This window comes from Leuresthes tenuis, unplaced genomic scaffold, assembly GCF_036924035.1.
Source record: "Leuresthes tenuis unplaced genomic scaffold, fLeuTen1.0.hap1 SCAF_2, whole genome shotgun sequence".
NCBI classification, from domain to species: domain Eukaryota; kingdom Metazoa; phylum Chordata; class Actinopteri; order Atheriniformes; family Atherinopsidae; genus Leuresthes; species Leuresthes tenuis.
The window spans coordinates 2,785,715-2,807,597 of record NW_027325356.1 but is presented as its reverse complement, the minus strand read 5'-3'; the positions used below and the strand labels follow the sequence as shown (position 1 = coordinate 2,807,597).

The window sequence follows — 21,883 nt, the reverse complement described above, 5'->3', positions numbered from 1 at the left end:
TCAGTGGCGGCTTGGTGGGGCCGATGTGACGATACATTTCCCTGCCTGGTCCAGAATAAGAATTCAAATCAACAGTCGGAGGACGGCTACAATTTAACACGACTTAATCTCCTTCTCAAGTTTCACAGATAAAGTAAATGAATCATTTTCAGTTGTATAATACCAGATAAATAAGGATCTCACCGAATTCGGTGGAAGCTGCACATCGCTCGTGAAGTTCGCCATCATCCCGCTAATTTATCGCGCTGCACAAGCCTTTTTTTAACCTAAAATCTGCTGCCATAAAACTCTGCGACACTGATTGGCCAGTTATTCATTGAATTGCCCCGGCAACAGTACACGATTGGCTGTTTGGCTGCACCGCTGGGGCGCTCTGACCAGCGCCCCATGACAGAAACGAGTCTGTGGAAATTCACTGGGAAATGTAGTGTGTATAATTCATTCCCCTCTTCTTATCAGGGAGGGGAAATGCGCCCCCTATGGGCCAACGCCGGCCTAAAGGTGGCATTACGGTAATGAACAAGGTGAACTAAAACTTTATGAACATCTTTTAAAAACTACAGCATATATAACGTCTATTCTGCTTAATCCAAGAGACAAGAGTTAAAAACTGAGCTTCAGCACGGACCTGAAGACGAATCAGCGGTGGCCTTTTAATGTTTTTAACTTTAACGCCATTTGTTCGCCATCTTTCCTCTTTTTGCTGCATTTCTGACTGCTGCTCAGAGTTTATGGACACCTGCTGTCAACGGAAAGAGTTCACAAAGATCTGTGGCTGAAGTTCTGACTTAAATTCAATAAAGATGATCTGTTCCAGCACCTCTGCTCTTTGGGATGTTTGGGATTCTCACTTTCATTTTCCCACAGCTGTCAACCTCTCCTCATTCATAATTCTGACATCACTGCACCAACCCAATAGTCTCCTTCTACTCGCTGAGCCAATCGATATGTTCCCTGCTGCATCCTGTCTCCCCTCCTAACCCGGCCTCCTCCATCTCCCTGCTTCCCACTCTTATTCATCCAAATAGTTCCAGAGTATTGTTGTGTTTATTACCCGAGTTTCTTCCCATCTTGGCCAAGACACCCTTGGAAATAAGATTTTAAATATCAAGAGTTGTATTTCCTGGTTTAATAAAGGTTAAACAAAGTCCCAACATGCGCTCAGCCTTTCTGTCCCGTCTCATTCAAAAGAGGCAACTTCCCTCATTTTTCCCTTTTGCTCGTCTCACAGGCGTCGCAAGTACTCGTCTCCACCCCGACCGCCTTCATCCCACGACTCCCAATAGGGGTGGGCGATATGGCAAAAATATCATATCACGACTTTTTAAAAAAAAATAAAATCACGATTTCGATTTTATCACAATCTTAAAGTGAAAAACAGACAGAAGTATTGTTGCCGAAGTATTTTCGGCTGGGCAGCTCGTACCGCGGGTCAAATATTTGAAGCAGGCGTTTGAACGCCTCCTTTTCTACCGTCTTGAACGGTACCGATACTTTGCAAGATAAAAGCTAACAGCTTCTGTTACCTCTTTCTATCGCCTGCTTGACTTGTCATACGGAGAGTCTTTGTTAAATGCCTGTGTTAATGTTGTCTGCTTTGGTCTTAGCTAGCCGCTGCTTACGCTAGCCGCTGCTTACGCTAGCCTCTGCTAACGCTAGCCTCTGCTAACGCTAGCCTCTGCTTACGCTAGCCGCTGCTCACGCTAGCCTCTGCTAACGCTAGCCGCTGCTAACGCTAGCCGCTGCTTACGCTAGCCGCTGCTCACGCTAGCCTCTGCTAACGCTAGCCGCTGCTAACGCTAGCCGCTGCTTACGCTAGCCGCTGCTCACGCTAGCCTCTGCTCACGCCAGCCGCTGTTCACGCTAACTGCTGCTTACGCTAGCCGCTGCTTAAGCTAGCTGCTGCCTCCCCTGCGGTGCCGGTGCCGTCGGGCCCCTCGCTGTTTGGCTCTCAGCATACTGTTTGGATGCTTCCTCTTCAAGTGATTGAACAGGTTTGTCTTGTTGCCACCCGACATGTGAACCGTTTCTGTGCAAACTTTGCAAATTACATTTGATCAGTTGTGGAAAATCCAAACCAATTCCATATAATGGAGGTGGAATTATTTTTAGCGACCAGCTCCTCCGTTTGGCTTTCAGCCACGGCTCTCCATGCAGCTACACACAAACAAGGAGGCGGGTAAGAAAGCGCGTCACTGCCCGTAATTCGCTGTGATTGGTCGGTCAGGTTGATGACGTAACACGTCGGTGCATCAGCATAGAACTGCAGTTTATAGAATGTGCCCGAGACGATCCACGATCTCTGCAGTTTGACAGATCGTTACGGAGCGTCTTCACGTTGTAATCCTTCACGATTTCATATCGTCATATCGCCCGCCCCTAACTCCCAACTCCTTGAAGAGCAGGCGTGAACTTTACAACCAGAGTGAAAATCTACTGGTTGTCTTTGCTGTTTGGCTGATGGCGACTGATGGAAACGCAACAAACCGCCTGATGCTGGATCTGAAGGAGTCCAAATGAGTTTCAAAGAGTGTTGACTCTCCATGGAAAGCTTATCGCCTTCATTCAAGGTTACTCTACTCCGTCCTCTCGCCTGCTGCGTTTTAATTTAGCCACCTAATCAGGAACTGGAACGCCAGTGGTACTCTGGGCCCAGAGGACCCAGTGACTCAGAACCAAAACCTTCACTTCCTCTTTGCACATCCCTGTGATTTAATCTCCGAAAATCTTGTGCTCTCCGCCTCACTATTCGTCGCCAAATTTGTTCACTTGGCCGTTAATTTACTTGCTCACTCAAAAACTTGGACCCCACCACCACCAGCCCACACACACTTAGACCTTCAGTGCTTTTTCCACGTCCCACTTTTTATCTCAGAGCAGTCATATTGTCATCAGCAGGACAGAATTCGCATGTTCATATCCCTCATTTCAGCAGCCATCTGGGTTCAGACTGAATGAGTCCACCTTTAACAGAAAATAACAGCTTATTATGTTCACAATGAAGCTGTTACAATAGCAAAGCTCTCTTATCCCACAAGCCATGGTTATGTTTTCAAATAATAGCACAAAGAAAATCACTGTATTAGGCAAAAAATGGGAGATGAAACTGGCAGCAGCTCAGATTTTTCAGTGCTGTCCTTCGTCTGCTCCGTCTTTTCACTGCTGCTGAGAACAGTGGGGAGACAAGTGGGAGAAAAGTGTCCAATCACTGCCAGGCAGAGCAGTGGGGGGGGTACAATCAATGGAGCTGCATGAGATAAATGACAGATTTAAAGACTGCGAGATGAACACTGTACACATGCACCCGGTGGCAATCACACGGCTGTTGAGTGGTGGGACAATGTGGAATAAAAACCATGAAAATGTGGTCCGAGAGCTGAAAAATGGTCATTTATGACCATCTTTTTTCTTTTCTGATGCACACAAGACAAAAAGGACGAATGCATCAGCGCTTCTGTCACTCTGAATCCCAGAGTGAAGCCCCTGTCTGCTTATTTAGCTTCAAACGGGCAAGTATAATAAAGCTGCTGCAGAACTTTTGATGTTCAGAACATCTCTGAGTCAGATGAGTTCAACTAAGCTTGCTGCAGAGGTCAATTCGGCTGTTTTAGCGTCCGAAAAAGACAGAAAGAGTGAGGAAATGATCTGATTCGTGAATGCAGAGAGAAAGCATCCTTCAGTCCTACCTTTGGACTTCAGGGTTATAGTTCATACTGAGTGATAAAAGAATCTCGCAGATGACTCCACCTTCTTAGCTAAAAACACAGCTGGGATTTCTTCCCTTTCACATTTAAGAGCCTCAGCATCCAGGTGCAGTTTGCAGAAGCTGTGACTTTACTGACCCGTTACTGACCTGCTAAAAGTTTCTCCTTTTCACGACCCTTTACTGAAATAAATCAGTTATAGTTCATAATATCCAGAGAAATAGATCCACATGAAACTGTCCCAGACACAGTTACTGGCCTTCTTATCTGGTAATTTGTCTGAATCCACCTGCTTGCACCCATCTTTCAGGGAGAAGCACATTAATCCTCTCACTTCATCCTTCTTTGATACGTTCAGCAGAGGCAGAGAAGTCGTCCCACATCATGATATGACCTGCACTGTGTTTTAAAACAGTGAAACCACATGAATAAGAGAAGATTGGACTGTTGTAATTCTGTAATAATTCTCTGAAAAGCCTCCAGCTGATCCAAAACCCTGCAGCCAGAGTTCTGATGAGATCTAACAGGAGAGATCATGTTTCTCCAGTTTTAGCTTCTCTTCATTGGCTCCCTGTTAGATTCAGAATAGAATTTAAGGTTCTTCTCCTCACATATAAAGCTCTTAATGACCGAGCTCCATCACATCTTAAAGATCTCACAGTTGGATATTTCCCCAACAGAGCACTTTGCTCTCAGGCTGCAGGTTTCCTTGTGGTTCCCAGAGTTTCTAAAAGCAGAATGGGAAGCAGAGCCTTCAGTTATCAGGCCCCTAAAAGCAGAATGGGAGGCAGAGCCTTCAGTTATCAGGCCCCTAAAAGCAGAATGGGAGGCAGAGCCTTCAGTTATCAGGCCCCTAAAAGCAGAATGGGAGGCAGAGCCTTCAGTTATCAGGCCCCTAAAAGCAGAATGGGAGGCAGAGCCTTCAGTTATCAGGCCCCTAAAAGCAGAATGGGAGGCAGAGCCTTCAGTTATCAGGCCCCTAAAAGCAGAATGGGAGGCAGAGCCTTCAGTTATCAGGCCCCTAAAAGCAGAATGGGAGGCAGAGCCTTCAGTTATCAGGCCCCTAAAAGCAGAATGGGAGGCAGAGCCTTCAGTTATCAGGCCCCTAAAAGCAGAATGGGAGGCAGAGCCTTCAGTTATCAGGCCCCTAAAAGCAGAATGGGAGGCAGAGCCTTCAGTTATCAGGCCCCTAAAAGCAGAATGGGAGGCAGAGCCTTCAGTTATCAGGCCCCTAAAAGTAGAATGGGAGGCAGAGCCTTCAGTTATCAGGCCCCTAAAAGCAGAATGGGAGGCAGAGCCTTCAGTTATCAGGCCCCTAAAAGCAGAATGGGAGGCAGAGCCTTCAGTTATCAGGCCCCTAAAAGCAGAATGGGAGGCAGAGCCTTCAGTTATCAGGCCCCTAAAAGCAGAATGGGAGGCAGAGCCTTCAGTTATCAGGCCCCTCTCTGTGGAACCAGCTGCCAGTTTGGCTTCAGGAAGCAGACACCCTCTCTACCTTTAAGATCAGGCTGAAACTTTCCTTTCTGATAAAGCTTATAGTTAGGGATGGCTCAGGGGAGCCTGAAACATCCCATAGTTAAGCTGCTATAGGCCCAGCCTGCTGGGGGAGCTCATCTGTCACACCTTTCCTCACTTTGCTCTCTTTTTAATTTCTCAAATGATTTTATGTCCATGTGACATTATTGTGGTTATTAACTTGTGTTTCCCTGTTCCAGCAGGTATCCTTTGAATGGTGTTATGGTGTTTTTCCCCCCTCTTTTCCCTCTTTTCTGTCTTCTCAAACCCCAGCTGGTCGAGGCGGATGGACACCCTTCCTGGTTCTGGTTCTGTCAGAGGTTTCTTCCTGGTTCTGCCAGAGGTTTCTTCCTGGTTCTGCCAGAGGTTTCTTCCTGAGTCTGGTTCTGCCAGAGGTTTCTTCCTGGTTCTGCCAGAGGTTTCTTCCTGGTTCTGGTTCTGCCAGAGGTTTCTTCCTGGTTCTGGTTCTGCCAGAGGTTTCCTCCTGGTTCTGGTTCTGCCAGAGGTTTCTTCCTGTTAAAGGGAGTTGTTCTTTTCCACAGTCCCTCAGGCTCAGGACGGGAGATTGGACTTATCCTTAGCTAGGATATTATTTTTTGAATTGGCTCTATATGAATGAATTGGATTATTTTGAAATTAATTAATTGGATTTCATTGGATTATGATTCCAATTGGCTTGAATTGGACTATATTATTTAAGTGCCTTGAGATGACATTTGTTGTAATTTTGGCACTTTATAAATCAACTGAAACTAATGGGGTCCAACTTAAGCCCCTAACTTTTCACCGGAGGAGCATGGGGGGTAAATAATTGTCTTGTGCCTGAACCGATCTGATCGAGTTTCCAGAGACTCTCTGAATATGTGTTTTATTTCTACCTTTCGGTCTCGGTCTCCTGACCTTCACTTTCCACAACAGCTCTCAAATCAGTTCAAATTAAGTTGTACCACAGAAATTGTTGCAGTTGTTGTTAAACATGACATTCAAACCGGACCGTTTAATACGCTTCAGTCTGCTCCAGAAAGCCTGAGAGGAAGCAGTCGGTGAATTATGGAGGAAGCTCCAGCTGGCAGGAAAGCAGTGAACTGTTTTACAGCAGAGACAACTAACAAGAGCTGCAGAAATATGGAACTTTAACACATTTTTAATGAAGCAAGCTTCCTTATTTACTGCCCTCTAACTGCACCGTGAGTCCTGAGAAGGACAGAGAAGAGGGAGTCTAACCAATAGGAAGACGGCCCTGCAGTAGCGTCTAACTTTAACAGATTTTGGGTTTGACTGTCCATAAAGACCTGGGGTATTTAATTCTGAATGCGTCTTTTGTTGCCTAAAAACAAACATAACTGGACTGTAAAAGAGCCCAACTTTGGTGTTTTTCACCTGGAACACATCCCAGAAAGACTGCAGCTCATCTAAGACTTAATTCCATGTATTTGAACGCCTCGCTGGGAGTTTTTCACCAATCTGCAGCATCTTTAACAGACTTATGTCACTGAGTTTCTTCTCAGTTCCACATCCTGAAAGTATCTTCACAGTTTTATGACTGAAAAACGCATTAAAAGTATCACAAACCACTGAAACAGCTGGTAAAACCACACAGATGTATTTTAAAGCAGCATTTCTGATGCTTTCAGTGTCAGAGATAGAAACATGGAGCTCATTCAGTGTCATGTGAACAGTGAAAAGTAAACACAGGTGATGGATATATACACACATGCATGGATGTGGATCAAAGACAATCAATTTCATGTGAGATACCTTCATCTCACTGAGGCTGTCTACATAAAATCTCTTTTAAGCTCTGTTAAAATCCTGAACAAAGCTCGATAAAAACGTCATGCATCCCCCCAACATTCATCGTTCTCCCCAGCTGTCATTCACCCCCCCCCCCCCCGACTTTCAGCTACATGCTTAGCCTTTGATGGAGCCTACATACCATTTCAGCCATAACATCCAGAGGAGAAAAGCTCTCTCAGGGAGGAGGTTCCACAGTTTCACCCAGATTCCCTGAGTGGGGAGGAGAGAAAAGAGGGGGGGGGCAGAAATGTCTACAGTAAATGAACTCACTTTAGCCTTCTGCATATTTCTATGTTTAAATATTTCATATTTACAGTGAAAAGTGCAGACCTGCAAACAACCTGCTGCAACCCCCCATGAGCTCTGGATGTGGTTCTTCTTCTCTGGGAGTGTTTGCTACATGCAAATCCCATTTATGATTATGCAACATGTAAAATACAAAGCATCAGCATTAATCACATCCACCCATCCACCTACAACTGTTTTACTCCACACTTGTGTCCCCGCAGAGTGGAAATGGCGTGTGGGGGAGGGGCCGTCTATTGTGAAGTTTGATTTCTGACACTTGTTTATTTCATGCGCTTTGTGATCCTGCTGCGAGAGGAAATCCATTAAATATTACTAACTTTCCACTTTCTACAGACTGTGATGACAGTAGTTTGATGAATTCCTTGTTGTAAAGTCTGTAATTTTGTCTGTTTATCAAAAATAAAACCAACAACCGAGAGCAAATTTACATCAGCAGACCCAGATAAAACCAAGAATTACAGCGAATGTGTAAGATCTGCTGTTAATGTGACAGCCTGCGCACACTTAAATATTTCTGTACTGACGAGGGAGGAGGAGGAGGAGGAGGAGGAGGAGGAGGAAGGGCTACAACAAACAAGTAAGCAGCTGAAGATCAAAGATTAAATAAAAATCTGTCAGCTGAAATGCTTCATATCTTGAGGCTCTGAAACATTTAGACGCAGCAACAGGGTTTGTGGCAGATGGAGAAAAAAAGATAAAGCTAATCAGGGTTTTACAACTGTGCACGTGCACGTGCACGCACAAACTTCAGAAAGCACTATGAGCCGTCACTTTCTGCACAATGTAGTGAAGTAGACCTAAATATGAAATAAAAAAAAGGGAATTTTACACATAAAACTTCCCTCATTTAGCGGTGACGACCTATGAGGCTGCAGCTCAGGAGGAGGAGCTGCAGCTCAGGAGGAGGAGCTTTTGGACTTTCTAGCTTTCTTCCGATTCTTCTAGATTAATTTTCTTTCAGCTCATAGCTGCTGTGTTGTGGCTACTTGCAGCTATAGGAGAGCTAACGGAGGGATTTCTACACAGGCACTCTACTGGGACCACTTCATCCACACGCCCCCCTGCAGCACAGTTTATTCACTCCGTGCTCTGTGACAGTCGGCTAACTTCACACAGAGTTTGCTGCTGATAGTTTTGTGCAACGTGGCAGGATATTTATCAGATTTTGACGACGTGGACGACGACTTTGAGTAAGATGGACGTTCTTACCGGAGTGAATAAACTGTGCTGCAGGGGGGCGTGTGGATGAAGTGGTCCCAGTAGAGTGCCTGTGTAGAAATCCCTCCGTTAGCTCTCCTATAGCTGCAAGTAGCCCCATAACAGCAGCTATGAGCTAACAGAGCTATAGCACACGTTCATTCATTCATTCTTCTTAAAGTATTGGTGAAATAAAGACAGATAATGCCTTATTTAGAGGCTGCATCCTCTAAGCCCCGTTCTCTCCGTTATATGGATCTCCAGTTATCTAAATATCTTCTGAAGGACGCCGGCTTTCACCAAATTGTTCTCAGTGAGCAGATGAATGTATTTCATGCCAGAAATAAGGTCCAGGTTTAAAAATACCAGAGTCCCCTTTAACTGTGTTTAAAATATGCTCATTTAAGGCATGTAAATGGTCCTTTTGCCCAGCAAAGCAGCTTCACACCAAACAGCTTCTGCATGCTTTCTCACTAATTGGCGTAAAGATCTTTTAAATAATGAAGATGTGGCCGAACGACAAAATCCTGCAAAATATTTCTTCAAATCGTTTTTTCACCCAAATTCAGAAGAACAAAGGCTAACAGCACTTAGAATAAAGGATATTCTACATGCTGTAACCTCATAAACCGAGCAGAAAACAACGAGCAGGTAAGTAGGCCTGTTTACCGTCTGCAGACTGCTGGTGCAAATCCCGGGAGAACGTCTTTTCCTTAATTTTTCGCTTGAGGGAAATATAAACACAAGCTCAGTTTGTGATTATTTAAACCCATAAACTCAGAGTCCTTTATGTAGACTTATACTTCTGACTGAGTCAGTGCTTTACTTAGAAGGTTTTCACCTGTATTTAACCTTTATTTTCATATTCATTCATTGATTAGGTGTATGCGATTATTTTTAATAGTGTTTACTTTCAGAGATCCAGTTAGAACTTACAGCTGTTCATTTTTTGGTTTATTTGCAATCGTACGAATGCATTTACAGATTTATCTATCGAATAATATCCTTCAGCTTCCGGATACATGCTTTTTGTGTTTCCCCATGTGAGAAATCATTTTTAATTTGCCATCAGTGCTCAACGAAGCAGTAACATCCTGGAGGTTAGAGCTCAACTCGCTGTTGATGTTGCTGAGTTAAAGGAAAATGGCGCCACAAAATATGTTTGTGCACAATGTCACTTAATGAAGGGATTTAAAACAAAACGTTTTTTAAAGAAAGGTTGTGTGAGTATACAGCATCTTACCTGCAGCAGAGGCCAATCAGAGCACTCCCCGCTTGGAGAACCAGAGAGGAGCTAAGCTAACAGAATGGCACAAATAAGCAAATTCCCTCCATCTAATACTCAAACCTCAAAAACATCAGGGCGGTTCATTCAAACTCCATATACACTGCATTTAAAAGCATGTCACAGGGCATCAGAATGGAAAATCTCCAGTGCATTATCAGTTAATGCTGCCCAAGATATGCTGCTGCCAATCAGCTGGGACTCAGAATTCAATACGTTCCCACTGTGGGATCAATAAAGTTTATCTTATCTTAACTTACAAGATGACAGAAATGTGTGAAAATCCTGAAAAAACACAGACATTTACAGTCTTTTGAATATTTATCCAACAGCAGTGGATTATCCAACAAGTCTGACGGGTTCTGATGGATCGACACAGAGAAACAGACGTTCTTTGGCTGAGAAACTCCAGGAAGTCTTTTAGGTTTCCGTAGTTTCAGATGGAGCGTAGTCACTTCCTCCTGTTCCGAGTCGCTGTTTGGGGGGTTAGGAAATTCCTCATAATTCCTCCCTGGTTCCCAGAACTAAAAGTGCTCGGACCACGTCGAATGCAGATCAGATTAGCTGCTCATAAGTACTTCAAGGCTGAATCACTTTACTCTACAAGCGTGTTGCTGAGTGATAAAATTCAGACTTCCTTTTATTATTCATCTTTACAAAACTCTCAGGTTTCAGAAGCTCTGTGATGTGCTGAGATTCTGAAAAACTGAAGTGAAGAACAGGATTAAAAAGCCAAAATGGGAAAGAGACAGGAGAGTTGAGTCATTTAAACCACACAAGCAACGTTAGCCCCTTACTTCAGATCAAACAAACTTCTCTGAGAGGAAGAGACAGAAAGCAGCCACTCACACAAGAGGATTTACAGCCATTCCAGCAGAGCCACCTGTGGGCTCATTACCTTCCTTCCCATTTATGCTGGAAAGAGTCTCGGTTACTGGTTGAAACCCAGTTTCTCTGCCTTATTTGACAGAAAGCACAGAGAGAAATCTGTAGTTCTACCTCGAACGTGTATGATGTGGCTCCAGAATAAATGCCACAGTATTAATGTGTCCAAGAAGATGTCGGTACCGTCAGCCACTATCCCCCATTGGACCGATTCAAACCTGGACCCCTCCTGCTGTGAGGTGCATGCAGGGTTTCCATTAAAAATTCTGTTTGTAAGTCCAGGCCAAGATAAAACATCACATCAACTGAACGTCACATGTTTTATGTTTCTGTATTTATCAGACGCTTTTATCCAAAGCGACTTACAAATGAAGATATAACAGCTCTTTTTTTTTGGCCTTCTCCATTCATTTTCCCATTGACAATTTGCCCGCTTTTTCCCATTTATCCGCTATTTCTTTCGAGTAATGAGAGAGAAAAGTAATAGCACACTTCTGCCCATCGGCGCGCACGCAGCCATGTATTTTTTATTTTAGTCGGACCTTCGCTGTGGGACGAGTAGCGCGCCGAAAAACGTGACGGAAGCGGAAAAATAATAAGTATGAGCAATAGTAATATGTGTGCCCTGCCTATGGCATGGGGCACCCATAACAAGTCAAGGCAAGACAAGACAGTGCTGAACGACTACGGCTTATTCAGCCACTTTGAGAAGCTCAGAGCGACATCCACACATCACTTCTGAGTCACAACAAGTATTAATACTGATAGAATTAAAAGATTTTGTGTAAAAAAAACCCAAAAAAATGCATTTTAACTCAATAACTGCAACATTTCTGAAATGTGAGCTGAATAATACCCGTTTATAACTGTATTCACTTCCCAGTGCGACCCTGATTTTATTCCTTACGTCACACGCATCAACACCAGTTTGATGATATACTGACAGTTTTTAAAGAGGACACCAGTAAAGAGAAATAAATCTCAGGCCCAGTCAGCTCCTCGCAGTGTGTCTCAGGTGCTTTGATGCTTTTTTATGTGCGATTTTGGCCCAAAATACATGTTATTCCAACGTTTTGGATGATTTAAGGGGAAAACACCATAACTTTACTCACATAAAAGACAATGTGTCTTTGTAGATTTTCAGTCCTCGAGCATCTCTAGAGCTTCAGCCTTTCAGGGTCTCCTCTTTCTTCTTCGTTTACTGATGATCAGCGCATCAAAGATAACTGCAACACATTTCTGTGGCAGGAGGGGAAATCTATGTCCTTCCATATGAAAAGAATATTTTACTCAAACTAGTTCACAGCTGCTATTATTTGCATTTGGAAATGTCTTTTTTTAGGGATTTTGATGTGAATAAGTTGCTAAAACACCTGAAATCTGGACTCTCAGTGAGAGCCGAAGACAAGAAAACAACCCTTTAGCGCATCATTGACCTGTGGCCATGGGTTCTCTGCTGTCCGGGGTACCTGATACATGAATGAGAGATGAACTGGTTCTCTGCTGTTCTAAATAAATCACTTTTTCATTTGATTCTGGGCAGGTTCTGTAGAATGAGATCATTACAGCTGCCTGCTGTTAACTAAGGGAAAAACCGATAAGAAGAAAGGATAAGAAACACAAGACAAATGGTGTAATACCAAAACTAACAGCTACAAGAGAGTAAACAACTCAATCAGATCACGTGGCACTGCTTCTCAGACGCCAAATACTGTTTAACTGTACAGTGAACTAGGGGTGGGCGATATGACGATATTAGATCGTGAAGGATTGCAACGTGAAGACGCTCCGTAACGATCTGTCAAACTGCAGAGATCGTGGGATCGTCTCGGGCACATTCTATAAACTGCAGTTCTATGCTGATGCACCGACGCACCAGACGTGTTACGTCATCTACCTGACCGACCAATCACAGCGAACTACGGGCAGTGACGCGCTTTCTTACCCGCCTCCTTGTTTGTGTGTAGCTGCATGGAGAGCCGTGGCTGAAAGCCAAACGGAGGAGCTGGTCGCTAAAAATCATTCCACCTCCATTATATGGAATTGGTTTGGATTTTCCGCGACTGATCAAGCGCAAATAAATGTGATTTACAAAGTTTGCACAGAAACGGTTCACACGTCTGGTGGCAACAGGACGAACCTGTTCAATCACTTGAAGAAGAAGCATCCAAACAGTATGCTGAGAGCCAAACAGCGAGGGGCCCGGCGGCACCGGCACCGCAGGCGGAAGGCAGCAGCTAGCGTTAGCAGCGGCTACCGTTAGCAGCGGCTGGCGCAGGGATGTCAAACTCCGGTCCTGGAGGGCTGCTGTCCTGCAGGTTTTAGATGTTTCCCTGCTCCAACACACCTGATTGAGATCAATGCCTCATTAGCTGGTTTGTGCAGAATGTAACAATCTTTTGAAGAGATTCATTTAATCTGAATCAGGTGTGTTGGAGCAGGGAAACGTCTAAAACCTGCAGGACAGCGGCCCTCGAGGACCGGAGTTTGACATCCCTGGGCTAGCGTTAGCAGCGGCTAGCGTTAGCATCGGCTAGCTAAGACCAAAACAGACAACATTAACACAGGCGTTTAACAAAAACTCTCCGTATGACAAGTCAAGCAGGCGATGGAAAGAGGAAACAGAAGCTGTTACATTTTATTTTGCAAAGTATCGGTACCGTTTAAGACGGTAGAAAAGGAGGCGTTCAAACGCCTGCTTCAAGTATTTGACCCGCGGTACGAGCTGCCCAGCTGAAAATACTTCTGTCTGTTTTTAATTTTTTCAATTTAAGAATGTGATAAAATCGAAATCGTGATTTTATTTTTTTTAAATCGTGATATGATATTTTTGCCATATCGCCCCCCCCCCCACCCCCCCCCCCCCTACACTGAACATCACGATGAGGGAAATAAGTCCTGAAGCCATTAGTGGAAAACATATCTCACCTCACATTTACCTCGGATTTTACTCACTGAATAATGAAACTGTGGCTTTGTTTGAGCCTTTGGAAGAAGTCGTTCTGCCTGATGTTCACATAGATTATCTAAAAGAAGAGCCTTTATGGCCAGACTCCGGTCCAGCCACAAGCATCCATCACTACCTCACTGACATCCAAAAGGAACATTTGTGAGGTAAGACGCTCACAAAGCCAGCACCAAAGCCATGCTGCAGTGGACCATGTCCCACATCCCAGCCTGAGAAGCAGAGGCCATGCTGGGGACTCCCTGCCAAGATTAAACATCAGCAGGCCACAGAGAGGTTTACTGAAAGAAGAGAAGGGAGTGGGAGAAATGAAAAGTTTGCATATACAACAGCTTCTCTTCCACCTCCTCTCTGCCATCTTCTGTTTGTCTGTGTACTCAATCTCTCCTTCATTTGCTCTCTCCGACTCTTGCTGTGCAAATGCCTCAGGACTGGACTCAGATGTCCCCAAAGTTTGCCTTTGATCACTGCAGATGGCAGAATCCTTCTTAAACACACCCAAACGCACACTTCCTGTGGCCCCCTCCCTGGCTGCTGTGCCATAACAGAGATAAATGTGAAACAGGAAAAGGGCCGTGCTCTCCGCAGATCTGCCGGCGAGTTTGTGCCGGCTGAGGCGGCGGCACAACTCCGGCTCTCTGTGTGACAGTCTTACATTTGTCCTTATTATGGTAAAGCCAAGGTGGATATTTCCTGTGACCTCACAGAATCATTTCTAAAACCAGAGAGAGGACAATTCAGTGTCTGAATTGCTTTTTGGTCAGCTGAGGCCACTCTAAGCGGAGAACACGCTATCTCCTATCGTACAACAGATGTGTCAAAGCAAGAGTTTAGAGCCAGAAAATACATTTACCAAGAAGCTACTTTTACAAATGTGGGGGTTTGGGAAAAAGCACAGAGCTTAACGTGTTTGGGAAGCACAAAGTTCCCATCTGAATGCAATTCAATCCACTTTTATAATCCCCAAAGGGGGCAAAATAAACTAGAAATCAGCTGAGAAACACGTAGAAACCTTCAGGGGTCTCCATCAGTGGGTTGGGCTGTTGTTTTCGTAGCTTAGCAACAACTTAGCCGATGATGTCACACACAGCGTCAGCAGTTAACTTTCCTGCTGCTATGTTAATGCATCACAATGCAGATGTAAAATGAGTTCGCAGCAGAGCTCCTTCCAGCAGCACAACATCCAAATGTTTAAGAAAGAAATTGGTGTTTCCACACAGAAAAACTCAAAGTGGCTGCAGCAGGCTGCCTGCCTGCCTCTGGAATTAAATCCTGAAATGAATGGCGCCAACATGAAAAATCAGCTGGTGATTGGTAAAGGCATTAGGAGGGTAAACCAGATAAACACCTGCAGTAAACTAAATCATGTCCAATTTTATTCTAATGTTGTTTCTAAAGTCTTTATTTCAACTTCTATCCACTTCTCTTCTGTTTTTTTTTAAGCGCTAAATGTGCAAACATCATGGATTTCAAATGCACAATGAAGTGCATTGTGTAAAACTTTGCCAAAATTCTCCACGTTGCCATGACGACGCGTCCAAAGACTGTCATAGTAGCATCTCCAGACAGTTTAGGGCTACCATGTGCCTTCGAGAGCCGGTTGAAGGCTCTAAATGATGAGGAAACGAGGCTTCGTGCTTCCTTTAGCTTCTCCTCTAACACTGGAAATACTACAGCATCCTTTATCTATTAATTATTATCTATTAAGTTATTCTTAATGGGATTGATGTGAATGAATGAGAGGAAACGAGTGTGAGCAACCTGTGATCTTACACTTTCCTTCACTGCACACCAACCTTGATGAAGTAATAGTTCAAATGATAAAAATGTGCTTTTTCTGCGATATTTTTTACTGCTGACAGTATTTTTTTACCACCTTTTTAATCGTCTTTTTCAAAGTCCTTGAGATTTTCCCCTAACATCTTCTTTTTTTTTACCTGAACCCACTGTCCTTATCTGTACCTACTTTGGTATCAGTACATTAAATCCTTCTTTAAATCCCTCCTGGAAGACAGAGAGCAGACAATATGCATGTTTTAAGAGTGTTTTTGGACTTTAACCCATCATTATCATATTGACAGTACAGTTTGAATTTATTGGGCTATTTTCGGGATGCTTAAATCATTGTATAGCTGTTATGTTCCCATTATTTCAGCCGTCAGAAAGTTCCTCTAAATTTGCACAATGATGATGAATATTTATTCACAGAAATCATTCTGCAGATATTTTACATTCTAACCTGAAAATAATAAAGAAAATAATCTGAGCAACATCATTTTTTCCATTGTTTTGCATTAAATTAAAAGTTTGAGGCGTAAAAGTTTGGGTCAGCTATGGTCTGATCTTTCTTATGTTTAGTAATGCAAAGCGGCTGAACGAGTAACCGAGGTAACGTGATCTTTGAAGGTTAGTTGGTCATCAATCATGACACCCAAGTTTCTAGCAACCTTTGATGGAGCAAGAGATTCAGTTTGGATTTATTTATTCTTTGTTAGAACTTCACAGCTTTGCTTCAGAGCATTTATTGGAATAAACCTGGACATCAAGGCCTCTTTTTACCATTACATTTGAGCTCACCCAAGTTTCTAGCAACCTTTGATGGAGCAAGAGATTCAGTTTGGATGCAGATGCTCTGGTGTTTGGTTGGTTTGTCAGTACAAGAAAGTGAAAACAGTCCAGCAAAGCAAACTGTGGAGAAAATGAGGCGTAAAACATGCAAATGTGACATCATGTGATGAGGACGCATCACATTCTTATAGAACTGCATTTAAAGCTTCATGACTCTGAAATTAAGCGTGCAAATGACTGCAAAGGGATGTGTGGAGCCCACGGAGACGCAGATTATGAAAATCTTTGTCGGTTTAAGCCACTAAACGAAGTCTGAACCACACTGATCCGCACCTTCAACTTGACTGAACAGGTGGGAGACGCAGAAAGGAAAGTGAGGTTTAAAATAGCAGCTCCAGGTATTGTCTCACAGTAAAATGGGAAAGAGAAATTAACCATCAGTTACGAAGAACGCCTCAGTGTCGGGAAGTAAGAATCAAAGGCTGAGGGAGATAAACGCCACCTAAATGAATATTTCAGATAAATCTTTTTAAAGACCGTGGCCTGATACACACGTTAACAGCGAGGGAAGGCAGCAGCTGCGTGCTGTAAAACCATAAAGTATTAATTAAACATCTCTCAGTAAATGAGATGTTCGCCCACATGTATGCTTACACCTGACATTTAGGTAAATGCCAGTCCGTCGTTGCACAGGCTGGATGTCATGGATGAGAGACGCTGCGGCTGAAATTACACGTTTTCATGAAATCCAGGTCTCACCTGAAGTAAATGACTAATTCTGAAATATCTGCCTGAGATATGAGGCTTTTTCAAAGGGAAAAGGGTTTGTTCACGCTGCTCTGAGCCTGTGGAGTAGTTGTCAGATTAACGTTTTCTTTAGCAGTAAATCCACTCCTTCTGTCTCTAACTGAGCAAGAAGAAGCTTCATAAACTGTTGAAATTCCATGCAGGAAATCCAGGAAAATTAGAAATCAGAAGTTGGTAATTAACGATCAAAGCAGCAACAATTTTATACGGTCAAAATGAGACTAAATTAGAGGGAATCCAACTCAATTATATCAAAGTTTATTACTGTAGACTGAAATCTTTCAGTCAGGGAACTCAAAATGACATTTTCTTTCATATAAAATCAATTTCTGGACAAAAACGGCTCATTTGTTACAATTAAAGTGTTTTAGAGATTAAATGATGATCAGCTGCAGCTCAAAGGAATTCAAATAAATACAAATAATCTGAGTAAAAACACAAAACGTCCAAACTAAAACCTGAAGGGCCTCACTGAGGAGAAATCCTACAACTTTACACAGTAATTAACTCTGTTGAGTTCAGTAAATTTGTTACTGAAAGGCTGGAATAATCTGGGCTTCCAAATATCGTGCTAAAAATAATATTTCAACAACTCACCAATGATGTTGACGGCCTCACTGAAAGCAAACTGACTCAACAAGTCAAGAGCTATAATGGAGCAGGTGCTGAGCTCTCAAAGCGGCTCAAATGAATTTATGTTCCCAAAAAAAATGCGTTAAAAAAAGGAATGAGTCATTTTTCAAACTCACAGCTGCTGGAAGTCTTAACGTGGGCCTCAGTGTGTGAACAAGAAGTCAGTCCAAGACAACAACCTTCATTTTTATGAATGAAAACGGCAGCAGGGGAAGCTTTTTTACTTCATAATCTAAATGAATGAAAACAGGGACGTGACAAATGGTCTCAAACTCCAGTTTCAGGCTTTCTAAGTCCAGTGACTTTGCTTCTTCTCCCTTCCGGCCACCTTACAGGGACCGTGTCATTTAAAAAATACTCAACTCTTCAGATTCTAGGTCCGATTGTTCGCTATAAGGACTGAATCAGCACAAAACTTTCACGTTTTCACTGGTAAAGTAACAGAAAAGCACATCTCTGCCACTGTGGCATCGCTCCCATACTTTAAGACAGCTAACACCTAAAGAGACACATCTATCCATCCATTTTCTATACTAGCTTAATCTAATTTAGGGTCACGGGGGGGGGCTGGAGGCTATCCCAGCTCTCATTGGGCGAGAGGCGGGGTACACAGCCACTTATTTACAAGCTTCTTAACCGCATAAAAACTGGCTAAAATGGATCATTTGCTGTGCCAGATATTTACCCATTTCAAGGATCCACTGAAATCCCTGAACTCTGATTTTAAGCCTCTTCTTCACGTGAACAACGCAACAAAATGAGTTCCAGCTGCAAATTAGTGCAAGAATAAGTGATGCCAAACATGTGATCCTGGAGGTCTGCATCTCAGGATACATCAGGTCAAATACTTCCATCAGGATACATCGTCTGTCTGCAGGACGTTTATTCAAAATGTTCTGAAAGATTAAAATGACTGTGTGAGAGCTGGAGATATTGAGAAGCACATTCTCCCTCATTTAGTCCTTTAAATGTCAGTGATAAAGCCCAAAAAGCCTCCTTATGAGACGGCCGTTTTAGGCCTCAAAGACCACAAAAGGTCAGTTTATGATGTCTATCATAAAAAGAATCAGTTTGGCTCACATTCAGATGCTGAAGAGACTCAGACGGATTCAGTTTGAGTCCCAAAACAAACAGTCTGACTTAGAAAGTTACTTTTATAAAGAAGCAGACTGTGCTGCGAGTCCTCTGGGAGACAGAAGTTGGTTATTGGTAACCATGAACTGGAATTATTGGCGCTTTATGGGACAGTTTTAAGCCTTTAACATTTGATTTTCCAAGTTCTGATTGAGTTTATCTTCCTCCAGCAGAACTCAAGCTCTGTCACTTATTCTTTAGATTAAGGAGAAGATGTCTCCAGCATCATTGAGCCACTGCAGCTGCAGTCTCAATAAGCATTTATCATCCATTTTCTTTACCCGCTGGAGCCTATCCCAGCGGTCATTGGGCGAGAGGCGGGTTTCACCCTGGAGAGGTCGGCAGTCCATCACAGGGCCACACAACCACAAACACACACTCACTCTGAAGGACAATTTCAGAGACACCAGTTGACCTAAATGCATGTTTTTGGACGCTGGAAGGAAGCCGGAGAACCAGGAGAGAACATGCAGACTCCACACAGAAAGAACAAGCTGGGATTCAAACCTGGAACCCTCCAATCTGCTGTGGGGTGACGGTGCAGCCCCCCCAAAAGATAATTAGCTTAACATGTATTAGGAAAGCTCAGCTTTGCCAACATCCAGTCTGCTGATATTTGGCTTGTTGAGGCCAGTTGAAAGCTCAGATTTTTACACCTTCTTACAAGTCTATCCTGCGGTGAACTCAACATATTGAGCCTCCTCTTACTGGCAGATCCGAACAAAACAGACAGCTGTTAAAATATTCACATTCACTGAGTAAAATATGAAAGTGACCTCAGCTGTTCAGTTTTAAACAAAGCTAGCATCCTCATCTGACTTTGAGACTCTCCCGGAGAGGATCCTGACACGACCACCGCATAACTGACCTCATCTTTGAAGCCTCTAATCAGCCACCACGTGCCAAAGATGCACTGATAACGCTGCGCATCCGAACCTAAAGATCCAAATCCAGACCCTTCCACACCTTAAGCCTTCATTTAAAAGAAGAAACAAAATACTTTTCCTGATTCATGAACAGGTGCAGATGTACTTCTGCAGTTAAAGGTCACAAACTACAGGAAAAGAAACTTATTACCAGCTGCCAGTAAGGAGCCGTCGGTTTATTTGGACCTCAGGTTTTCCCTCACTCCGCTGAGAATTTAAAATCTCTCAGTCCACATCCTCAGAGCTGATGTTAGGGAGCATTTTAATCACTATCAGCATTAATTCAATATGTGCAGTTAATTAATGTGCAGGTTAAATCGTGTCACTAAGGTGGAACAATGCGTTTACTGTGGTTTTGTTCCGGCAACAATTAATTACGGGCTCCACCTGCTTGTTAAGTGCTGAAAACATGCCTGTTCAGCTTTATTCCACTGCACGGTTTCCCCTGTGGTCACATCCACGGTTTGCTCTGGAATCCACTACTTTATTATGGTTGGACTAATTAGTTTAGTCGCTAGAAAGATTATTCAGAGCCTGGAATCCGAAAGTTGCTTCTTGCTGTTTATGTCTAACGGAGGAAATAGAATATCATGAAGTGGATGCTGCTAGTTGTTGGGGGAGATTTGTCCAGCTGGACTGCGTTTAATAAGCGTCAAAACTGCCGAAAGAAAACCATCTCTAACATGTAAGAGTGCGAAGTGATGCTACAAACTTTCTAAAAAAGTCATATCAGAGGTGTAAAACTAACAGAAGCTTCGCGTTTACCTTGAATGTCGTCCTGGTTCCTCCGTCGTTAAACGCGTAATTCCTTCGCCTTTCTTTCCGCTCTTTCTAAGATCTTCCAGCTCCGGCTCTCCGCGGACGGTGGAGCAGCCCTGCCGGGGAGAACTTCCAGCCAAAGTGCGGATCTGTGGACGGGAGGAAAGGGGCAGAGTCTGAGAGGAGGAGACCCGCGTGGGGAGGATGGAGGGGGAGCGCGCTTTAAACCTGATCTCACGGGAAGAAACCCGACCACCTCCGCGTTGAAATTCAATATGAAGCGACAGCCACTCTGCGCGGCTCCGAGCTGCACATCTCCCTGCCTGAAACAGAGGACTGAGCAGGTGGGGAGAAAGAGAGGAGGGGGGCGTTTATTATAGGGACACCGCGCGAGCGCCTTCCGACAAGACAGGTGGATGTGTGCGCGTGGATATCTGTGTCAGTTTCGCCACCCATGCAGGCCAAAATCAGAAATCCTGCCCACAAGATATTACAATCTGAAATTCCAGGTCACACCGATCAATAAGTGCAGAGGCGGTTACAAATGGCAAAAATACACGAAGGCTGCAGCAGCCGCATCAAACACCTGCAGATGCATCCTTAGGAAAGATTCATATTTGCACGAGAGTACGGATTCACAGAGGGGGAATAAAAACAGGACATCTTCCCGAAGTGTGCAGCGGAACCAGCCGCTTCTCAGCCGGAGGACAACAACTTTAGAAAGAATAAAGAAGAGCTGGAGCTCACTGGGCTTTTATTTCGACACTAGTCCACCTAAAGCAGGTGTGCATACGCCACTGGACGTGTCGTTTAAGTCTATTGGACAGCCAATACAAGGGTTGAGTTTTGCGAAATAACTGTCCAAATAACGCACCTCCATCAAAGACACGAGGGAGCAAATATCCTCCAGTCCCAAAGCAAAATATACGAAATATCCTGAGAGCGTCACTGTTCACCGGAAAGGGCAACAGCCTCAACAAGTCAGATAACAAAGTCTAAAACTACCACAAGTAAGAATGTGTGAGATGCGTAGAATTAAAGAACAGGAGAAAAATACAATTATTCTTAAACGTCAGCGTGTGGATCCAGTTTAACGTCCTTTATGACGTCACCATCACTGAAGGAGGCTGAGATTTTAGGACAGATTTAAGTTGACTCTCCAAACTCCCCTAAAGAGTCCTGGGTGGAGTCAGGGGCTTCCGGTCCACTCACCATTCCCAGTGATCCTCCACAGGGAGGCACCCCAGAGACGTTATAGGTTATAGGTTATAGTTTGCACCAATGGGTTGATCATAAAGTCCCTAAACCTGCTAAAACTCTGTTGGTGCGACAGACCTGCAGGGCATACATGCTGTCAACACCACACCAATCCAGCCTGGCCTCACGGTTAGTCACAAAG

General features: G+C 43.8%; 1 protein-coding gene across 1 annotated transcript in view; it reads right to left on the bottom strand.

Annotated features, from left to right (window-relative positions):
* Nucleotides 1-20,769, bottom strand: part of LOC140301431 (SH3 and multiple ankyrin repeat domains protein 2-like) — a 256,845-nt gene extending 236,076 nt beyond the window's left edge. The window contains exons 1-2 of the mRNA XM_072379870.1: nucleotides 20,491-20,769; nucleotides 7,156-7,226 (exon numbers count right to left, since the gene is read on the bottom strand). Of these exons, the coding sequence (XP_072235971.1) occupies nucleotides 7,156-7,167 (12 nt within the window). The 5' untranslated portion in view covers nucleotides 7,168-7,226; nucleotides 20,491-20,769. The remainder of the gene's footprint in view (nucleotides 1-7,155; nucleotides 7,227-20,490) is intronic.
* Between the last annotated feature and the right edge of the window lie 1,114 nt (nucleotides 20,770-21,883).